The 16,656-nt window shown below is 39.8% G+C and overlaps 4 protein-coding genes across 4 annotated transcripts; 2 read left to right on the top strand and 2 right to left on the bottom strand.

Moving 5' to 3' along the window:
• Positions 1-1,906: 1,906 nt before the first annotated feature.
• kctd12.1 (potassium channel tetramerisation domain containing 12.1) lies at positions 1,907-2,773 on the bottom strand. The gene has a single exon (XM_053328659.1). The coding sequence runs from the start codon at positions 2,771-2,773 to the stop codon at positions 1,907-1,909; it is 867 nt and encodes a 288-aa protein (XP_053184634.1).
• A 2,913-nt stretch (positions 2,774-5,686) lies between these two features.
• acod1 (aconitate decarboxylase 1) lies at positions 5,687-7,990 on the top strand. Its single transcript, XM_053328275.1, has 5 exons — positions 5,687-5,698; positions 5,885-6,046; positions 6,419-6,508; positions 6,622-6,821; positions 7,030-7,990. Exons 1-5 carry the CDS (start codon positions 5,687-5,689, stop codon positions 7,988-7,990), a joined length of 1,425 nt encoding a protein of 474 aa, XP_053184250.1.
• Positions 7,991-8,204: 214 nt separating this feature from the next.
• zgc:162944 (uncharacterized protein LOC569993 homolog) lies at positions 8,205-11,583 on the bottom strand. Its single transcript, XM_053328661.1, has 4 exons — positions 11,374-11,583; positions 9,762-9,936; positions 9,357-9,555; positions 8,205-8,712 (listed from the first exon to the last, which is right to left on the bottom strand). The coding sequence occupies exons 1-4, from the start codon at positions 11,566-11,568 to the stop codon at positions 8,517-8,519; spliced, it is 765 nt and encodes a 254-aa protein (XP_053184636.1). The 5' UTR covers positions 11,569-11,583; the 3' UTR covers positions 8,205-8,516.
• A 1,617-nt stretch (positions 11,584-13,200) lies between these two features.
• Positions 13,201-16,604, top strand: cln5 (CLN5 intracellular trafficking protein). Its single transcript, XM_053328658.1, has 4 exons — positions 13,201-13,338; positions 14,508-14,682; positions 15,116-15,341; positions 16,004-16,604. Exons 1-4 carry the CDS (start codon positions 13,241-13,243, stop codon positions 16,489-16,491), a joined length of 987 nt encoding a protein of 328 aa, XP_053184633.1. The 5' UTR covers positions 13,201-13,240; the 3' UTR covers positions 16,492-16,604.
• Positions 16,605-16,656: the final 52 nt, after the last annotated feature.

Genomic DNA, 16,656 nt, shown 5'->3' with positions numbered 1-16,656 from the left:
CATAGGCTGCAACAGGTCAGTCTGTCTCTGTAATCTGTTGCCTTGTTTGTGGTGTGGAAATACTTAAATAAATGATAGGGTCAGTTTAGGTCCTCATATAAAGCTTTCCCAAATCTTCAAGCTTTACTCAAGATAAGTATCAGGCAGTTAAACTAGTAGTTGGCAAGAAAACATCAATATAAAGTTGTAGTGCAAAACATGTGCACATAAAAGTTTACTGGATCGATATAGTTAATCAATTTTAAATGAATTTGTCACGGAGGCCTGTTCAAGCAATGACCCAGTCAAAGCAACGTCTATGTGCTACCAAGTTGTTACCAATGTGCAAATAAAGTAAGCCGAATTGCTCCTCACATTTAAATAAGTCCATTATTTAGTAGCAAAAACGTTGGTTTGCAAGTCATTTTGAGTCATTCATGTGTGCACACTAACCCCTTAAGAAATCATCTCCCAAACATAATTTTCGTTCCTGTCCACAGAGCACATATTCCAACTTTTTAAAGCCAAATTGAGCCTGACTGATTTATTTAGTGCATAAAACCTGAGGATGTTCCCCTTGGGAGGATGTCCCTGTACCCCTACAGAGGTTATGTCACTCCCTCTGCACTATAAGCTCCTGATGTTGTATAATCCTGCCCTGAATATAAGGCCAATTCTTTCATGTCTGTTTTGAATGAAACACATAATCTAACTCTGGCTATACACTAAAGTCGTCAAATAATTGTGCTCTCACAATAGAGGTGCGCCAATCGACTCTCCATTTATCCACAGTCCCTGGCAGAGTGAACCCTCCAATTTGTGTGCAGCTGGACCCTTTCATTATATACACTTGAAATGATAATGACATCATGTGTGCACAGCTGCACTATTTGCATCCACATGACCTGCAGCTGAATTTGTGTGACAAAACGGATCCTCTCGCAATATTTACTTCTTGTGAGATTTAATAACAGGGCTGACGTTGGATAGGAAATAGATGCAAGGCCTTGAAGTGAAAAAAATAGGGAAGTCGGAGCCTAGAAAACTTCATGGCCAGGATTTGTGTAACGGTGAACACAATGAAAAAGTACAAACACATCAACACATAGCTGCCACATACATTTCCATTGTGTCCTTCTAGGTTAAAACACTGTGACAGATGTTGTTGAGCTGGCAGCTTCTGTGCCATGATGGGCTGAGGTGCCTGGGTAGAGCACATCTCTTTGAGGCTGACTCTTTGATTCCCCGCTGAGTAAGCTTTTAAAAGGTTGGAGGGAGGTGAATGCCAGGATTTTGTCACAATGAGGACGGTGCAGAAGTTAAGAAGATATGATGATTGGCAAAGGGCTGAGAATAACATGGTAGAAGATTTTTATTTCATCTGGACAGGTTTAACAAATACAACTCTACCAAGCAAGCACATACACTTACAATCATGTCAGTGACAGAACTGCTATGAGTGCCTATTAGATTATACAAAACTGGGCCAAACAGTGATCAAGCAAGCCTAAAAGTTACAATGACACTGAATACTAATTGCTGCTCGTCAGTTCTTGGATGCCGTTCAGTTCGCACAGCACTGAGTCGGATATGGCTGAAATATTGACATGCATTTCTATGAGATGGGGACCATGGTGCTTTCCACACCACCTTTTGATGAGTCTGTCATCTCAAACTATGCTCTGCTCACTTTGAACAATCAAACTGCATAATCTGAAAAAGACTGTTTGTGTAGATCACTTTTAGAATATGTTTTGGGGGTATTTTATGTCTCTGGTTAACCTCTGAAGTGGCATTACTGTTATTTGGCTATCCTGCAATATTTTGCAGTCACTCTCCCTTTACAAATACTATTCAACACAGCGAAAATAATACTTTTTGAAGACACCCCCCCACCCCTCTAGATCTCTACATCAGCATTACATTATTAGTCCCGGCAGAAGACATATTCAGTATAGCTTGTCCAGATTTTGTCTTCGTTTGGATCATTGCTGGTGTAGGCACAGGTGCCTGTGGAGCTGCAGGCCACCATGTGGAAGCCCGTCTCTGTCAGCTTGTCAAATGCTTGCTCTAGAAAATTATACTTCAGATAGTACCGAGATGTGTATCTCTCAGGTGGGCGGTCCGGGTCTCTGCTCTCGTTTAGTGTGTCCCCAAACACTTCTTTGGCCAGGGACGTCTTCCCACAAACTGTGATTCGCGCCACTCTTCTGAATTTGGCGTCGGTTTGGATGTCTCTGCCAATGGTGTACGAGCCGCGGTATCCTATCGTGATATAGCCCGACTTCCTGGAGTCAAGAGAGGGGGAGCGCATGGCCCCGCTGACTGACACTGTGCGTAAAGTCTCCATGGCGCCAGAGGAGCCGCACTGCAGCGCACCTTCCTCCGTGTCACTCTGGCTGATCTCTTCGCTGATTGAGTTGTCCTTACTCATCCGGGGGCTGAGGCGTTTGGCAAGGTCCCGCAGTTGGAAAAAGTCAGCCTCCCTCTGCAGTCGGCTTTTCTCAGGGAAGTAGTCCGGGAGGACCAAGTTCAGGTCCCGGAGATAATCTAGGATGTAGCGGAATAAGAAGCCGTCCCTGTCCAGGAAGAAGCGCCCCTTGCTGTCTCTCGCCAGCTCCTTGGGTGTCTTCTTGTTGAACATGTTCCACAGTAGTGAGTCTGGGACGGCGATGAGAGTTTTGTGTCTGGTTACGTAGACCTGTCCGCCGACATTGAGCTCAATTATCTCTGAAAATGGGGAGCTCGAGTCGCCGCAATTGGACACTGCGCGCTCTGTGTCGGCCAGTGCCATCTTCTCTGAGCCGCTGCAATGATGTGGGATCAGTGGAAACAGTGAGCAACTAAGTGGCAGCGGCTTGTTTATGAAGCCTGGGCTCACCTCGTGCGTGAGTGCGCGTGCGTGATGGCGGGTCGACTACTAAATTAACATTTAACTATTACATGACTGTCCTGTCTAAAGTTAGCTATGGTGGTCTAGTGTATGAATGCATGAGTCTCTCTCTCTCTCTCTCTCTCTCTCTCTCTCTCTCTATCACACACACGCACACGCACGCACACGCAGAGAGAGAGGGGGGGTGATCATATCTGTGTTGTCACTTGTCCAGCATCATTCAAAGCGAGCACCAACATTTGATTAAGTGTTATTTGTTTCGTGTTCAGTTAAGCATGAAATGTAACCTATCCTTTGATGAGAATTTAATTAATTAATTTAATTATATTGGGTTTTTACAAACACACTGAAATACATACAGACAGTAAGATATCCCAAGTTTAAAATAAAGAATTGGAAATATGAAAATATGGAAAGAGTGACCCCCACTGAAAATCTGGTGGAAATGCAACCAGCATCATACACAGGAGGTGGTGAATGACTTGTTTGGGGTAGGTTACTCACAGCAATGACAAATGCTTTTTAAAAAATCAGCTGAGACATGTCCACACACCGCACTGTCAACATGTTTTGCAGGAACCATTTTATTTATAGAAAGTAGTAAAAACAAAAGTAAAACTGATCACAGCAAGGTCTGACTCCAACTAACATTTTATGTCTATATAATGACAGAAAATAGTGAAACATGTTGATTGCAATTTCTTTTAAGCCCAAGGTGATGTCTTCAAATGACCAACAGTCCAAACCCCAAAAAATAAGACATGAAGCTGGAGCCAAAGAATGTTTAGCACTTTCAAATAGTTGCCTAATTGACTAATCTAACTTCAGCTCAGATAGGACTACTAAATCCTAAATTTAAAATAAAATAATAATTTGAAAATATGGAAGTAGTGAGTGACACCCATTGTAACTCTGATGGAAATGCAATCAGCATCTTACACACACAGCCCTTTGGAGAAGTGAGAACTGGCAAGAATGTACACGCTCAAGACTGAAAGGTTCACAGTTTTTCAAGTATATCAGGTCCCCAAATGAACACTGACCCATGGTTCTCTTGCTGTAATCATTCCTCCTGTTTATTCTGACCATTAACAGATCCCTTCATAATGCACTTTATATGGAAGTTATTTGGAACAAAATCCAGCATGTATTTAAAAGTGAATTTTATATGACTGTCAGGGATCAAGCAGTGAGGCAATGAGGACACAGGAATATAAATTCAAAATAATAGCATTTTATTTACCCCAAAAATGAAATCTTATACAAAAACCAAGCCAAACTATAAAAGAGGTCAACAAAAGATAACTTAACTCAATATAAAAAGAACTGAGGTGTTAACAGAACAGAACATACCTCCCGAAACAACATAAGGGAACATATATATAGTGGCTTAGCCAAACCAAATAATACACAGAGGGGAAACCAAAATAGATGCCAACTACAACTAAATACAAAGCAACCTACCTAAACCCCAAATCCCCCTATGGCACAGCAGGAAGTAGTCTAGCCTGATGAGCTTGGCCCAAGATTTAAGAGCACTCCACCCTCAGCCCCACCTTTTAGTCCACCAGGAAGAGACCTCTCACAACCACGGTAACTCAAACAAAGAAAGAAGTTATTAATACAACAGAAAAATTCTACAGAAGGTTCAAAATAAAACAACTTCTAAATCAAACAAACTGTGTGGTGTGATATTGTGTAATGTTAATTGTTTGGTGTGGCTGGCTGCAAATTAAATGAACCTGTGTAGGAAATCAAACTAAAGTGGAGTATGAGTGGGTTAGATTTTACCCTGTGTGGCTGTGGCCATCACAATGACACTAATATGAAGCTTCAGCAGCCCAATTGAGTCAAATCCCACTCAATATCTTTTAGAGTTACAATCTTTGCACTCAAACTCCCTTTTTTGTCACTATACTTCGACTGCAACTGAACAGGAAATCACTGTATGTCAAGACACGAGGACGGATTTTTTTTAGTAAAAAGACTGTAACTGTAACTTCATATTATCTTCAGATAAACTTTTGAATACATCTTTGCTCAGAACATGGACTGTGGATTTTTTTCTCCCCTATTACTTATATTGAAAGGCCATTTGAAAGGGATTTTCTAATAGTTTGAGCAGGAGGAATAATTACAGCAAGGAAAACCTCTTTCTGCAGTCATTTGTGCATCTGATTGTTGTTTTAAGACAGAATTTATTAATAACAACAGCTGTGCATTTAGGTCAAACTGTGTTTAATATATCCGAAAGGTTTTCCAATTATTCACGTGAACATTTAGTAAAACCATAACTGAGGTCACATTTGCTGATGATCAATACTTTCCCAGTGGTGTGGTAACAGCTCCTTGGGTCATATGTTTGGGTTATTTCCCTGTTTAAAACTTCCCACAGCACACAGAGCCAGTCTGCCATTTCAAAATGAAACTGTTCACAGTGGAAATTCGCTTTCCCAGCTGTTTTTTTTTTAACCATAAAGTCTTCTAACACTTGTGTAATTGTATTCTCCTAATATTACACAACCAGGAGAAGTTATTTAACATCTAATGCTGCATGTAAACCTCAAGCTGAAGTATTTGTGATGAAAATTAGGAAAATGCAAGAGATTTAGTAGATTGGTCAATATAGTCACAACTGGGGAAAAATGAAGAGGACGAAGAGGACATGAAGTCATTGTGAAAGTTCCTACTTCTCATTGGGGTCGGCTTTTGCCACTTTGGAAATTTGGAAAACAAGTGTAGACAGCAAAATTGCATATAAAAGGCGGCTGTACTTGCATGCTTTGTCATTTGAAGACATTTTCACCGACAGCAATGCTACGCAAGGTACTGCTGTTTTCTTGTATAGTCACATTCTCTGCATTTCACTATATGAGATTAGATTTAAACAACTTTTGGTTTTAAAGACAAATAGATGCAACATATTAAAACTTTTAAATCCTTAACAGTAGTCTCTCTGGGCAGGTTTGCTCTTCACTTTAGGACTGACTTGCCTTGTTTTCATCTTTCCAGGGTATTACAGAGAGCTTTGGAGCTGCTATCCATGCCCTCAGCGCCACTCAGCTGACAGATGGTGTGATTAACAGGAGCAAAAGGATGATGCTGGACACCCTGGGTGTTGGGCTGTTAGGAACTAGGACAGCTGTCTTCAACAAGGCTCTCAAGTACAGCCAGGTACAGTAAACCACGACAGTATGTGAGGAAATGATATAACCACCATTTAATTTTGAAGTAATTCAAAATAGGATTGCATACACTGTTTCTGCAATGGCTCATCTGAAGTCTCAATATGAATAAGGAATATTTGTAATTGTATCCACGTCTTTTGTGCAGTGTTTGTAATTAATTAATCATTTTCTAAGAGATGTTTATATTATTAATATACTTATTGTACTTCCTTAGTAGATTAATTAATTAATATCACATTCATGCTACTGTTTGTTCTGAATTTTGTCTGTCATTACTGTCTGTTTTACTTCACTGACTTCACTACTGAGTTCAGAGTTGTATCCAAGCTTACTCTCATATTAATTTATCTGATTGCAGTTGTTTCAGTCAGAGGAGAAGAGCAGTGTCTGGGGCAGATCAGAAATATCTCTCCCTCCTCATTATGCTGCTTTTGTTAATGGCATCGCAGTAAGTTTAAACAATAAGTCATAAATAAAATCAAATAAAAGCATAATAAATTATTTACATGGCACAGCTCTGTTGTTCATTACTGGTTCTGTCACATTGTCTGGTGATATTAGGTTCACTCCATGGACTTTGATGACACTTGGCACCCAGCTACTCACCCTTCAGGTGCTGTGCTACCTGCACTGCTGGCCCTGGCAGAGACACTGCCCAGCCAGCCGTCTGGTCTAGACCTACTGCTGGCCTTTAACATTGGCATCGAGGTACAGGGCAGACTCATGAGGTTCTCCAGGGAGGCCTACAATATCCCTAAAAGGTGAGTTCTGAGACTAGACAAACAAAAACAACACAGCCTCACATTTGAGAAGCTGAAGCCAAAGAATGTTTGGTGCTTATGTTTAAAAAATGACTTTAAGGATTAATCAAGTATCAAATAGTTGCCTAATTAACTAATCTAATTCAAACTCTAATAAAACCCTAATCTGAACGGAACCTAATGTCATCTTTCTTCCTCTTTCTGTCAGATTCCACCCTCCCAGTGTTGTGGGTGTGATGGGGAGCGCTGCGGCCTCAGCTAAGCTTCTCGGTCTGTCCCCTGCACAGTGCAGTCATGCTTTGGCTATCGCAGCCTCTTCTGCTGGGGCTCCTTTAGCCAACGCTGCCACACAAACAAAACCTCTCCACATAGGAAATGCTACTCGGAGAGGCCTGGAGGCCGCTCAGCTGGCCCAGATGGGACTGGAGGGGAATTCAGCAATACTGGATATGGAATGTGGTTTTGGGGTTTACTACAATGACTACAGCCCTTCAGCAATGGCAGATCATGGTGCCGGCAGTGGCTTTAAATGGATTCTGGAAGATCAGGATGTGGCCTTCAAGCGCATTCCTGCTCATTTGGGGATGCACTGGGTTGTGGACGCTGCTCTCGCTGCCCGTGCAAAGTTTGAAAACACAGCAGGTAACTTTGATCTGAGCCACATCAGGCGCGTCACACTTCGAGTACCTCCATCCAAGTACATTGACTGTCCCCTACCTGCCACAGAGCACCAGGCCCGGCACTCATTTCAGTTCAATGCCTGCTCTGCCCTGCTGGATGACAAAGTAACAGTGGCTTCATTCAGTGAAGATCAAATTAGCCGGCTCACTCTGAGGGAGCTCCTGTCCAAAGTGAAGGTGGAGACACCAAGGGATAATCAGCCCAGCTTTGAAAAGATGTACTGTGAGGTTGAGATAGAGACCGATCAGGGGCAGAGTTACAAAGCCAGGTGTGATAACTTTTACGGCCACTGGAGGAAGCCACTGAGTCATGAAGACCTGGTGGAGAAGTTTATTGTAAATGCCTCCACGGTGCTGTGCTCAGAGGGGGTGGAGGGTGTGATAGACGTGATAGGAAACATTGAGAGAGAGAGTGAGTGTTCCACCTTAGGCTCATATCTGAGAATGACAAGTGAGCCACATCAGCAGCTGTACAGCACAGTTTTGTGATTATACAGTATATTATGAAGCCAATGTAAACTTTTGAAGTATTTTAATGAAGTATGAACAAGTATTTACATGAAGCCAATGTATATTTTTGAAGTATTTTAATATGTTTTTCCAAGTGGCATGCGCAAGGATGAAATAAACATAATGTATATATTTAAGATAATCTTTTTCTCCTGTGGAGTATGTGTGTGAAATAAAGTGATCTGAAACAGTGACGTTTTCCTTATTTTATTGCAGTTACTCTGTACAATACCATATTTGTTCATTTTCTAAATTTACATCAACACTGACATGATGAGACTGATACACTGCATCACAATATAATCTCATAACAGTGATTTAAACTGAAATTATTGCAAATAACAGAAAAACCTGCAAAATCATGTGGTTTGACATGACTACTTAAAATATGTATATTTTATAACTGGGAGTGCTTCTGATCATCTCTTTCATATTGGTTTAGCATTGATCTACCATGAAGCTAAAACATTTTTTTTGCTTTCTGTTTCCACCATCATTTATAGAATCAGGCAAGCTTCAGCACGTCTTTCACCATCGCACCGATTCCATCGAATATCTCGTGGATCGGTGCATCGCACATGAAGGCACTGGTTGTGACCAGCTTGGTCTTCCCGTCCACAAGGCTCTCGCTGACACTTTTACTCACGTGCTTGCACCCCAGCTGGGTGATGGCTGCTGCGGTGTCAGTAGTGTTCGGGTACCTGAGGAAAAGACAAAAAAGAAGCAACACATAATGTTCAACTGCTTGAAGGTGTATTTCTACCACTGTAAACACTTTATTATTATTATTATTGTTGTTATTAACTTGGGTCTCATTTTTGGAGCTTTGGAGATCATTTCTGTTGTAATGATGTAGTGATTTCTGAAATCCAGGAACATGGCAACATTGCTTACAAAAAAGTCCAACAGTGCAAGAAACACAAGCCCTCAGATGATCAGACTAAACAGCTATACTTGGGAAGCAAAACTAAAATGAGCATGCGAAAAATTACAGCAATCGAGGAAAAACTGCATGCACGAATATGGCAAATATGAAGTGTCTGTATAAACTGTGATGGATGTTTAGAACAGACAGTTTTGGGTAATAATTTTAACATTTGTCATCATATACTCCCCCGAATAAGTTTGACTAAAGTGGAAGTTTGTTTAAATCCTGGATGATCATCTGACTGCTCTTTTTTTTTCTTGTCAGACTTTTTATAGTGATGTTATCATGTTCCCAAATTTCAACAAATAATTTGATGAGAGCCAGACTAAAAGGATTAATTGTCAAAGACCCGGGACACAGTAAAGTGGAACAATCCTCTAAAATGAATCACGGCGTGCTCAAGCAAGCCAGACTCACTTGTCATCCTTCTCAATGCCGACGGTGACCTCACACCCTGGAAACACCTTGGCGGCCAGCACAGGTGAGATGCAGCAGAGGCCGATGGGTTTGCTTGCACCATGGAACGCCTTCAGCACAGCTTGGACCTCAGCGTTAACAGAGCAGTCCTTCCCCTGCACTGCCCACGTACACAGGTTCTTCGCTGCCCCGAAACCACCTAAAAAACATCAAAAAGGGAAAAGAAATACAGAAGTCCTCAATCAGATCAAAGGCTGAGATCATTCACAATATTTTAAAATCATCTCCACCCTACAGATCTTTTCTTTTTAGTGTATTTAGACTGAATTGGTGAAGCAGGTAACCACAGAATGAGATCTTTATGGTAAGAAAGTAGGCTGCTATGTTGTTGTGACTGTAATGAACCTGGGATGATGATAGCGTCATGTTCTGTGATGTTGAGTTTAGACAGGTCCTGGATGTTTCCACGGGCCAGCCTGGCGCTCTCCACCAGCACGTTTCTCTTCTCCCCCTCAGATGGTGAACCTTTCAGGTGATCCACTACATGCATCTGGTCAATGTTGGGGGCAAACATGTTTACCTGTGGAGCAGAGTAGAAAAGGTGAGAGGTTATTATAGTTTTGAAATTTTCTTTAGTTTTTATTTTTCTTTAGTTTTTCAGTTTGCTTTTTTTCAGTTTAGTTTTAGTTAGTTCAACAAGTGATTTAGTAGTTTTAGTTTGGTTTTATTTTGAAGGAATTTACTAGTTTCAGTTTAGTTTTGATTTAGTTTTAGTTTTTCAGGTATTAAGAGAAAGCCTTGATTTGTAGAAGCTGAACAGGATGAAAGAATGTGTGACAGCAAATATGGTTTATCATCAAGTGCTTTTTAGTTTCATTCTTTAACCACGGCTGCTGCGGGACAGGAAGTAACCTAACCCTAACCCTAACGAAAACGAAGCTGAATTTATCCGCAATTCAGTTTAGTTTTAGTTAGTTTTACATTGTTCATTGTAGTTTTTAATTAGTTTTCAGGGTTTTTTTTTTTTTTTTTAATTGTAGTTTTTATCTAGTTTTCATTTTTTTTAAATTGTAGTTTTTATTTTAATTTCAGTTAACTAAATTATTTTTTTCATTGCTAGTTTTAGTTTTAGTCTTAGTTTTGGTTAACTATAATAACCCTGGTGAGGACTGGCTTTTAATACCAGGAGGGAAACAACTGACTCCATAAGGACTGCAACTAATGATTATTTTTTATTACTGATTAATAATTATTGGCCCTTTTTTGATCTATTATTTAGTCTGTAAAATTACTTTTTTTTAAAACATAAAAAAATGCACATGACAAGTTCCCAGAGCCCATTTTGAGAAATAGTATGCTTTGTCAGTCCAAAACACAAATATTTCATATTTATGATAAGACAAGCTGCAAATGCTCAGACTTGCTGGTAAATAACTTGCTAAACTAACATAATTGTTCTGAAATGTTTAATTAAATAATCAACTACGTATTTCAGCTGTATCTCTGAGTCCCATTCTTCAATGTATGCTTATTTTACAAAATAAATTTGTGGTAGGCTATTTCCTTGTTATTTAACGATTTAATTTAAGGGAAATGTATAAGGCTCACAATCACCAATCAGACATTTGCTTCATTGTTTAAACTGCAATCTCAATTACAATGGTGATCACCTTTTATAAAGTCTGGCTACAATCAGAAACCTTTTGTTCATTATATTTCTGAGTGTTCTATTGTGTGTGTGTGTGTGTGTGTGTGTGTGTGTGTGTGTGTAGCCTACTTCCTCATATAGCCTATGGATATTTACTGAAAATATACCATAAGTATACCAACAGATCAAGAGGTTTTCTCAGTAACTCAAATTTACAAAACTACAGATATAAGGGCATCTGTCTGGATCCTTCCTTTGTCCTCATGTAGCCTATTGTGCTCTGAGCAGTGTCCAGTGTACACACATACCCCTATGACACACACACACACATTGTATGAATACTTCCAGATCAAACTGCCTCTAACTTACACTTGCACCTCCTCTGCTGAGGTGAACCAGGACAGCGGAGGCCTCATGGATCTCAGTGCCGTCATAAACTCCACATCCCGCCAGCACCACAGCCACGCGTTTAGCCATCTGTGAACTGTAATAACTTTTATTCACTGCCTGGATCGTGCTGAATGTCAGCAAGTTGCGTCCACAGTGGTGCAGCAGGGTGAGCATGGCGGACTGGCTGTCAGTTTCTTCTTCTTCTTCTTCTGAATAATAGATGATGCGTTGTGTTTAGGCTCCTCTGTACATTACCGCCCTCTTGTGCACAGACCTGATTACTGCAGCCTCCTCTGCTACAAGAAAACATTCTATCCGGTTTAACACAAGTACAATTATAGCAAAGTAATAATCATTCATATATTCTTATTAGTCAATTATTCATCTGTATTCATCTTATTGGATTCCTGACCTTAAAACAGCAACTCACAAAAAATGTCCACTTTCTTGCTTCCTCTGGAGAGTAGGCCTAAAGTGGATTTAAAAAACTAGTTGTCATGAATATTTACAATGGTCTTTAACTGTTAATAAAATTCATTAGTATGGCTTTAAATTCTAATGACATTATTATTTTACAGATTTGGACGCTTATAAAGAAAAAACACCTTTAAATGTTATACTCATACATAACAGTGTCTACTGATGTCTCAGTAAATATGTCCAACGTCCAATGTGTTCTGGTTATTTTCTGATAGGTTAGGGGGTTTGTGTATCTTTTGGTCATTCGATTTTCTTTTCAGGAATGAGTAGCCTATTGAAAAACAAAAAATGTTTTATTATAGCCTAAATGTCAAATAAAATATATAAAATAATTTAATCAACAGTTTCAAAAGCTAACCTACAAATACCTATTTGTCAATAAAAACAAATTAACATATAAAACATAATTTAAAATGAGAAAAAACAGTAATTGTGACTTAAGAAGAAGATCAAAACAATAAGATCAAACATCTAAATTTAGTTTCTATGAAGAGTTTATATAGATGGTAGATTGATGTGGATAGGCTGATTATTTCAATTTGACATATGTATTTCATTGCTTTTTGGTTGTCGAAATAGAGAGATATGTTTGTATTCTTCCTATAATTCATACTATTTATCTGTTTATTCATTCATTCATTAGTTCATGTATTCCTGAACAGTTTAGTCACTTAATTTTGGACAGGAGGACGTTCACGTGCTTCTCGGAGTTGGGATCACATGGGAGAAGTAATTATGTGTTCATGAGCTTTTAAGTCGTGATGTTGAAACACGGACGCCACAAAGATGATGTGTTGTAATTTTGTCACACAATTGTTGCTGCACCACCCTAAAACCACTACAATGTTTCTTTACCAGACTTATAATGGCGGTCTATGCTGTTAAATAACTTCTTTTTTTAACTAATCAAGGTCGTTCTACGTACAGAGCAGCTAACATAACACTTACAACCTAATACCATATTACAAATTACACGTGAGCAAAAAAAATATAGTCAATATCTGAATTAGGAAAAAAAAGTTTCTCCCAACATCCTTTGCTATGTTTTTGCGTAGGCTACATGAAGTCATCTTTTGGCCGACTGTTATATTATTTAGACCTGTTTGTACATGTAGTATAGAGTACATGTAAATGATTTTTTATTAATTTTAAAAAAAATCTGCGACTCTCTGATTTATTATTCCGATTTGAGGGGGCGTTCACGTGCATTTTCCAACCCCGGCACTCATTTTCACGATTATTCTGACGGCACCTGAATGCTACATTCGTCATGCGCTCTCGTTTCATCAACAAAACAGTCATGTGATCAATAATGAGGAAGTCAGCTCGGAGGGTAGAAGAATCATGAGAAAGCTATCTGTCTGACATGATGTCTCGCACCGAGGCGCTCCTGTGGTTAAACCTGCTCCTGGTTCTTCATGTCGGGGCTCAGTTCAGGCGGCAGCAGTGGCCGGTTCCCTACAGGTACTCACTGAATCTCACTCACTTCTGTCTGTGTCAAACTAACCCAGTTTAAACTCGCTTTAGGTCTGTTTTAGAGTTAACTTTTCCCCAAACTAGACATGTCTATGAATACTGTGGGGAAAAGGCTTAACGAGGTAATCATGTGTTGCTACACTCAGTAATTAGAGATAATAGTCAACTAGTCAACTTGTAGAGACATGTGTGGTGCGTTCACGTGACTCTGGAAGCTTTGCACTCGGAAATATTTCTGAGTAGTCAGAAAATGCATTCAATTTAGAAGATGCTGACAAGTATTTCGTGCAACAATACTACAGTGTTAGGATGCAGATAGTGATTGTTGTTTACGTAGTGATATCAATTAATTGTATTCATTATTTGTTAGGCTATGTTAAACATAACCTAGAACATTCTTGCAAAAATTATGTGACATAACACAATCATAAACTTCTTAACCTGATTTTAAAAAAGGACAATGGTTACAGACAGATATCACTGATCTTTCTTCCAAGTTGACAAAATGTAAATTGGAGGGTTTTTCTTCTTTTGGATGTTTGGGATTTGTTTTTATATTTATGACAGAGGTGTCCAAACTATATTCCTTAAAGCTCCATGTGGCTGCAGGTTTTCATTCCAACCAAGCAGGAGCACACCAGGCTTGAGTCATCTAATCAAGTGATCTCCGAGTGGTTACTGCACATGCCACATAATAAGCAGCGTCCTTGGTTCGATTCCAGCAAGGGACCTTTGCTGCAGGTCATTCCCTTCTCTCTCCCCCATTTCCTGTCAGCTTCTATGCCATCCTCTGTAAAATAAACGCAAAAACAAAAAAAACAAAACTTCAGACAGTTGATTGGTTTAATCGTGTGCTTTTGATTCGTTGGAACAAAAACCTGCCGGCACACGGTCCTCTATGGAATATTTTGGACATGCCGGATTTATGACAGTTTTTGGATAATGGATATCAATACAAAACAAGTGGCTTGTTTAGGCTCTCTCACGTACTACACATAGTTGTTCAGATTTATAAAAACCCTTTTGTCTGTTTCAGAAACCAGCACTTGTCAGTTTTTGGACTGAATAACATAACAGTGGCTAGCCATGCGTCAGAAAAACCTAGTGTAGTGGTATAAACCCTCTTTGGTGCTGACTTGCTCTTGTGTCATCAACAGACGTTATGATTATCGCCCTGATGTGGACCCATACTGTAAAGCTGTCTACCCTTTCTGCCCCACCGGTGACCGGGATGGACAGATTCCCGGAATGAGAGAGTGGGATGTAATATCAGTTTATCGACTGCAAACTCCTGTGTGGGAATTCAAGTATGGAGATTTGCTGGGGAAGTTTGTAAGTACATAAATCCATCTGTTTTTAGCAATGAAACATGCACACAGACACAAAGGTTAGAGTCAGGATTGCATCACCTTCCTGTTGTTTATCACTCATCATAAATTAGAACAGATGCTGTCAGTGGAAATAATTATATTTAAAAAAGGACAGCAAAATTTAGTTTCTTAGAAGACATTAGCAGGAATATTGGTTGTGAAGTGTATTATTAGATGAATGTAATTGTGAAATCATTGATGTACTGTGTTTCTACAGATGGTAAAACACGTGATATGTGACAATTTAATCTAATGTGGTTGTACTGTTAAAATGGAAGTGCAGCTGTGCAACTTCATTTATAGAAACAAAGGGAGCACACTTCCCTCCCTGCACACGCACATGCACATAAAACACATCCATGACAGGCAATAAAATGTGTCCTCTTGGTTCGCAGCATATCATGCATGATGCTATTGGGTTCAGCAGTTATGAGATGGGGACCAACTACACCATAGAGTGGTACGAGCTCTTTCAGCTGGGTAACTGCACCTTCCCTCACATCAGACCAGAGGTGTACCCACCCTTCTGGTGCAACCAGGGAGCAGCCTGCTTCTTTGAAGGCATCGATGACTTACACTGGTCCCAAAATGGCACGTTGGAGAAAATAGGAGAAATCAGTGGTAAGACTTCACATGTGTAATGTTGTGTCTTCGCTCATAGAGGACAAGAGGTAATATGAATATCTGTCCAGAAATCAATTATTCCATTTTATTACTTTTTTCAATTAGCAAAACCAACAATGAAATTATATAATAACAAATGTTTCCTGTGTAGTCGAATCCTAACATAGCTTCTTCCTGTCTGCCATAGAGCTCCATTATTGTCCAAAACAGATTAAACACACATCACTCTCACTCATTGGAGAACCAAGACATGTATTAAACCATGGCTGAAACTAGTCCCAACTTTTTAAAACATGAAACAGTATATTTTTGACCCATTCTAAAGATTTGATGAGATAATGACTGGATACAGTAAAGGCAAAGACACAGTAACTAAGTCCTGGTTATTGGTATTAAGAGGTACCTATGTTTCTTCTGGTTTCCTTCCACCACCGCAGCTCAGGTGGTGTGACATGCACTAACCTGTTTTCCTTCCCTTTTTTGCCCATTGCATTCTGGGAAGTGCTCCAACACCTCACATGACCATGAAATAAATGAGTTAGATCTAGAAAATAGCCACTCTGTGACCGTGACTATTTTTATAGACTCACTTTCTCTGGAAACCAGTTACATTTACACCTTCCAAATGATCATTTTTTTGCACTTCTTTCTTTCTCCAGGGGCCGAGTTCAATTACTTGTCCCAGTGGATCCAGGAAGACAACGAGACTGGGATCTACTATGAGACATGGACAGTTGTTTCTGACCCCAGTCCTAATGCTACGGTGTGGTTTGAGTCTTATGATTGCTCCCAGTTTGTCCACCGCACATACAGGAAACTCACTGACATGGGAGCTAAACTGTCCAGCCGATCGCAAACCAACTACACCAAGATCTACCTGTACAGCGGAGAGCCCACCTACCTCGGCAATGACAGCGCCATATTTGGACAGCCTGCGTTGAAGAATCTGGCCATGGACATCCGCAACTTTTACCACACATTCAGACCACACCAGTCATTTATAGACTTTGCCATCAGTCTGTTGGAGGCTTATAAAAAGATTACGATGGAAAAGAGCTTCTACCTTTACTATAACTTTGAGTACTGGCATCTGCCGATGAAGCCTCCATATGTGCAGATTACATATGACGAGGTGCCTTTGCCTTAACCGTTCACTCGGACCAAAGGGTTAACATCCAGGGTTACAATTAAAAATGATCTTCATTATTGATTCATCTGGTGTTTTCTCTTTTGGTTATGTGATGGTACCATGTCAAAATGTTCCCAACTAACAAGCCAAAGATATTAACAATAATTACACTTGAGAAGCTGA

This window comes from Scomber japonicus, chromosome 11 (genome assembly GCF_027409825.1).
Source record: "Scomber japonicus isolate fScoJap1 chromosome 11, fScoJap1.pri, whole genome shotgun sequence".
In the NCBI taxonomy this organism is placed as follows: domain Eukaryota; kingdom Metazoa; phylum Chordata; class Actinopteri; order Scombriformes; family Scombridae; genus Scomber; species Scomber japonicus.
This window is presented reverse-complemented; position numbering and strand designations above follow the sequence as displayed.

Excerpts from the sequence above, each read along its gene's own strand:
- kctd12.1 (XM_053328659.1), bottom strand. The coding sequence starts at position 2,773 with ATGGCACTGGCCGACACAGAGCGCGCAGTGTCCAATTGCGGCGACTCG.
- acod1 (XM_053328275.1), top strand. Across the intron at positions 6,047-6,418 it reads AGGCTCTCAAGTACAGCCAG|TTGTTTCAGTCAGAGGAGAA; the intron begins GTACAGTAAACC and ends ATCTGATTGCAG. Across the intron at positions 6,822-7,029 it reads GCCTACAATATCCCTAAAAG|ATTCCACCCTCCCAGTGTTG; the intron begins GTGAGTTCTGAG and ends TCTTTCTGTCAG.
- zgc:162944 (XM_053328661.1), bottom strand. The coding sequence starts at position 11,568 with ATGCTCACCCTGCTGCACCACTGTGGACGCAACTTGCTGACATTCAGC. Across the intron at positions 9,937-11,373 it reads TCAGCAGAGGAGGTGCAAGT|GTAAACATGTTTGCCCCCAA; the intron begins GTAAGTTAGAGG and ends TCTGCTCCACAG. Across the intron at positions 8,713-9,356 it reads GGCATTGAGAAGGATGACAA|GTACCCGAACACTACTGACA; the intron begins GTGAGTCTGGCT and ends TCTTTTCCTCAG.
- cln5 (XM_053328658.1), top strand. The coding sequence starts at position 13,241 with ATGATGTCTCGCACCGAGGCGCTCCTGTGGTTAAACCTGCTCCTGGTT. Across the intron at positions 13,339-14,507 it reads CAGTGGCCGGTTCCCTACAG|ACGTTATGATTATCGCCCTG; the intron begins GTACTCACTGAA and ends TGTCATCAACAG. Across the intron at positions 15,342-16,003 it reads GAAAATAGGAGAAATCAGTG|GGGCCGAGTTCAATTACTTG; the intron begins GTAAGACTTCAC and ends TTCTTTCTCCAG.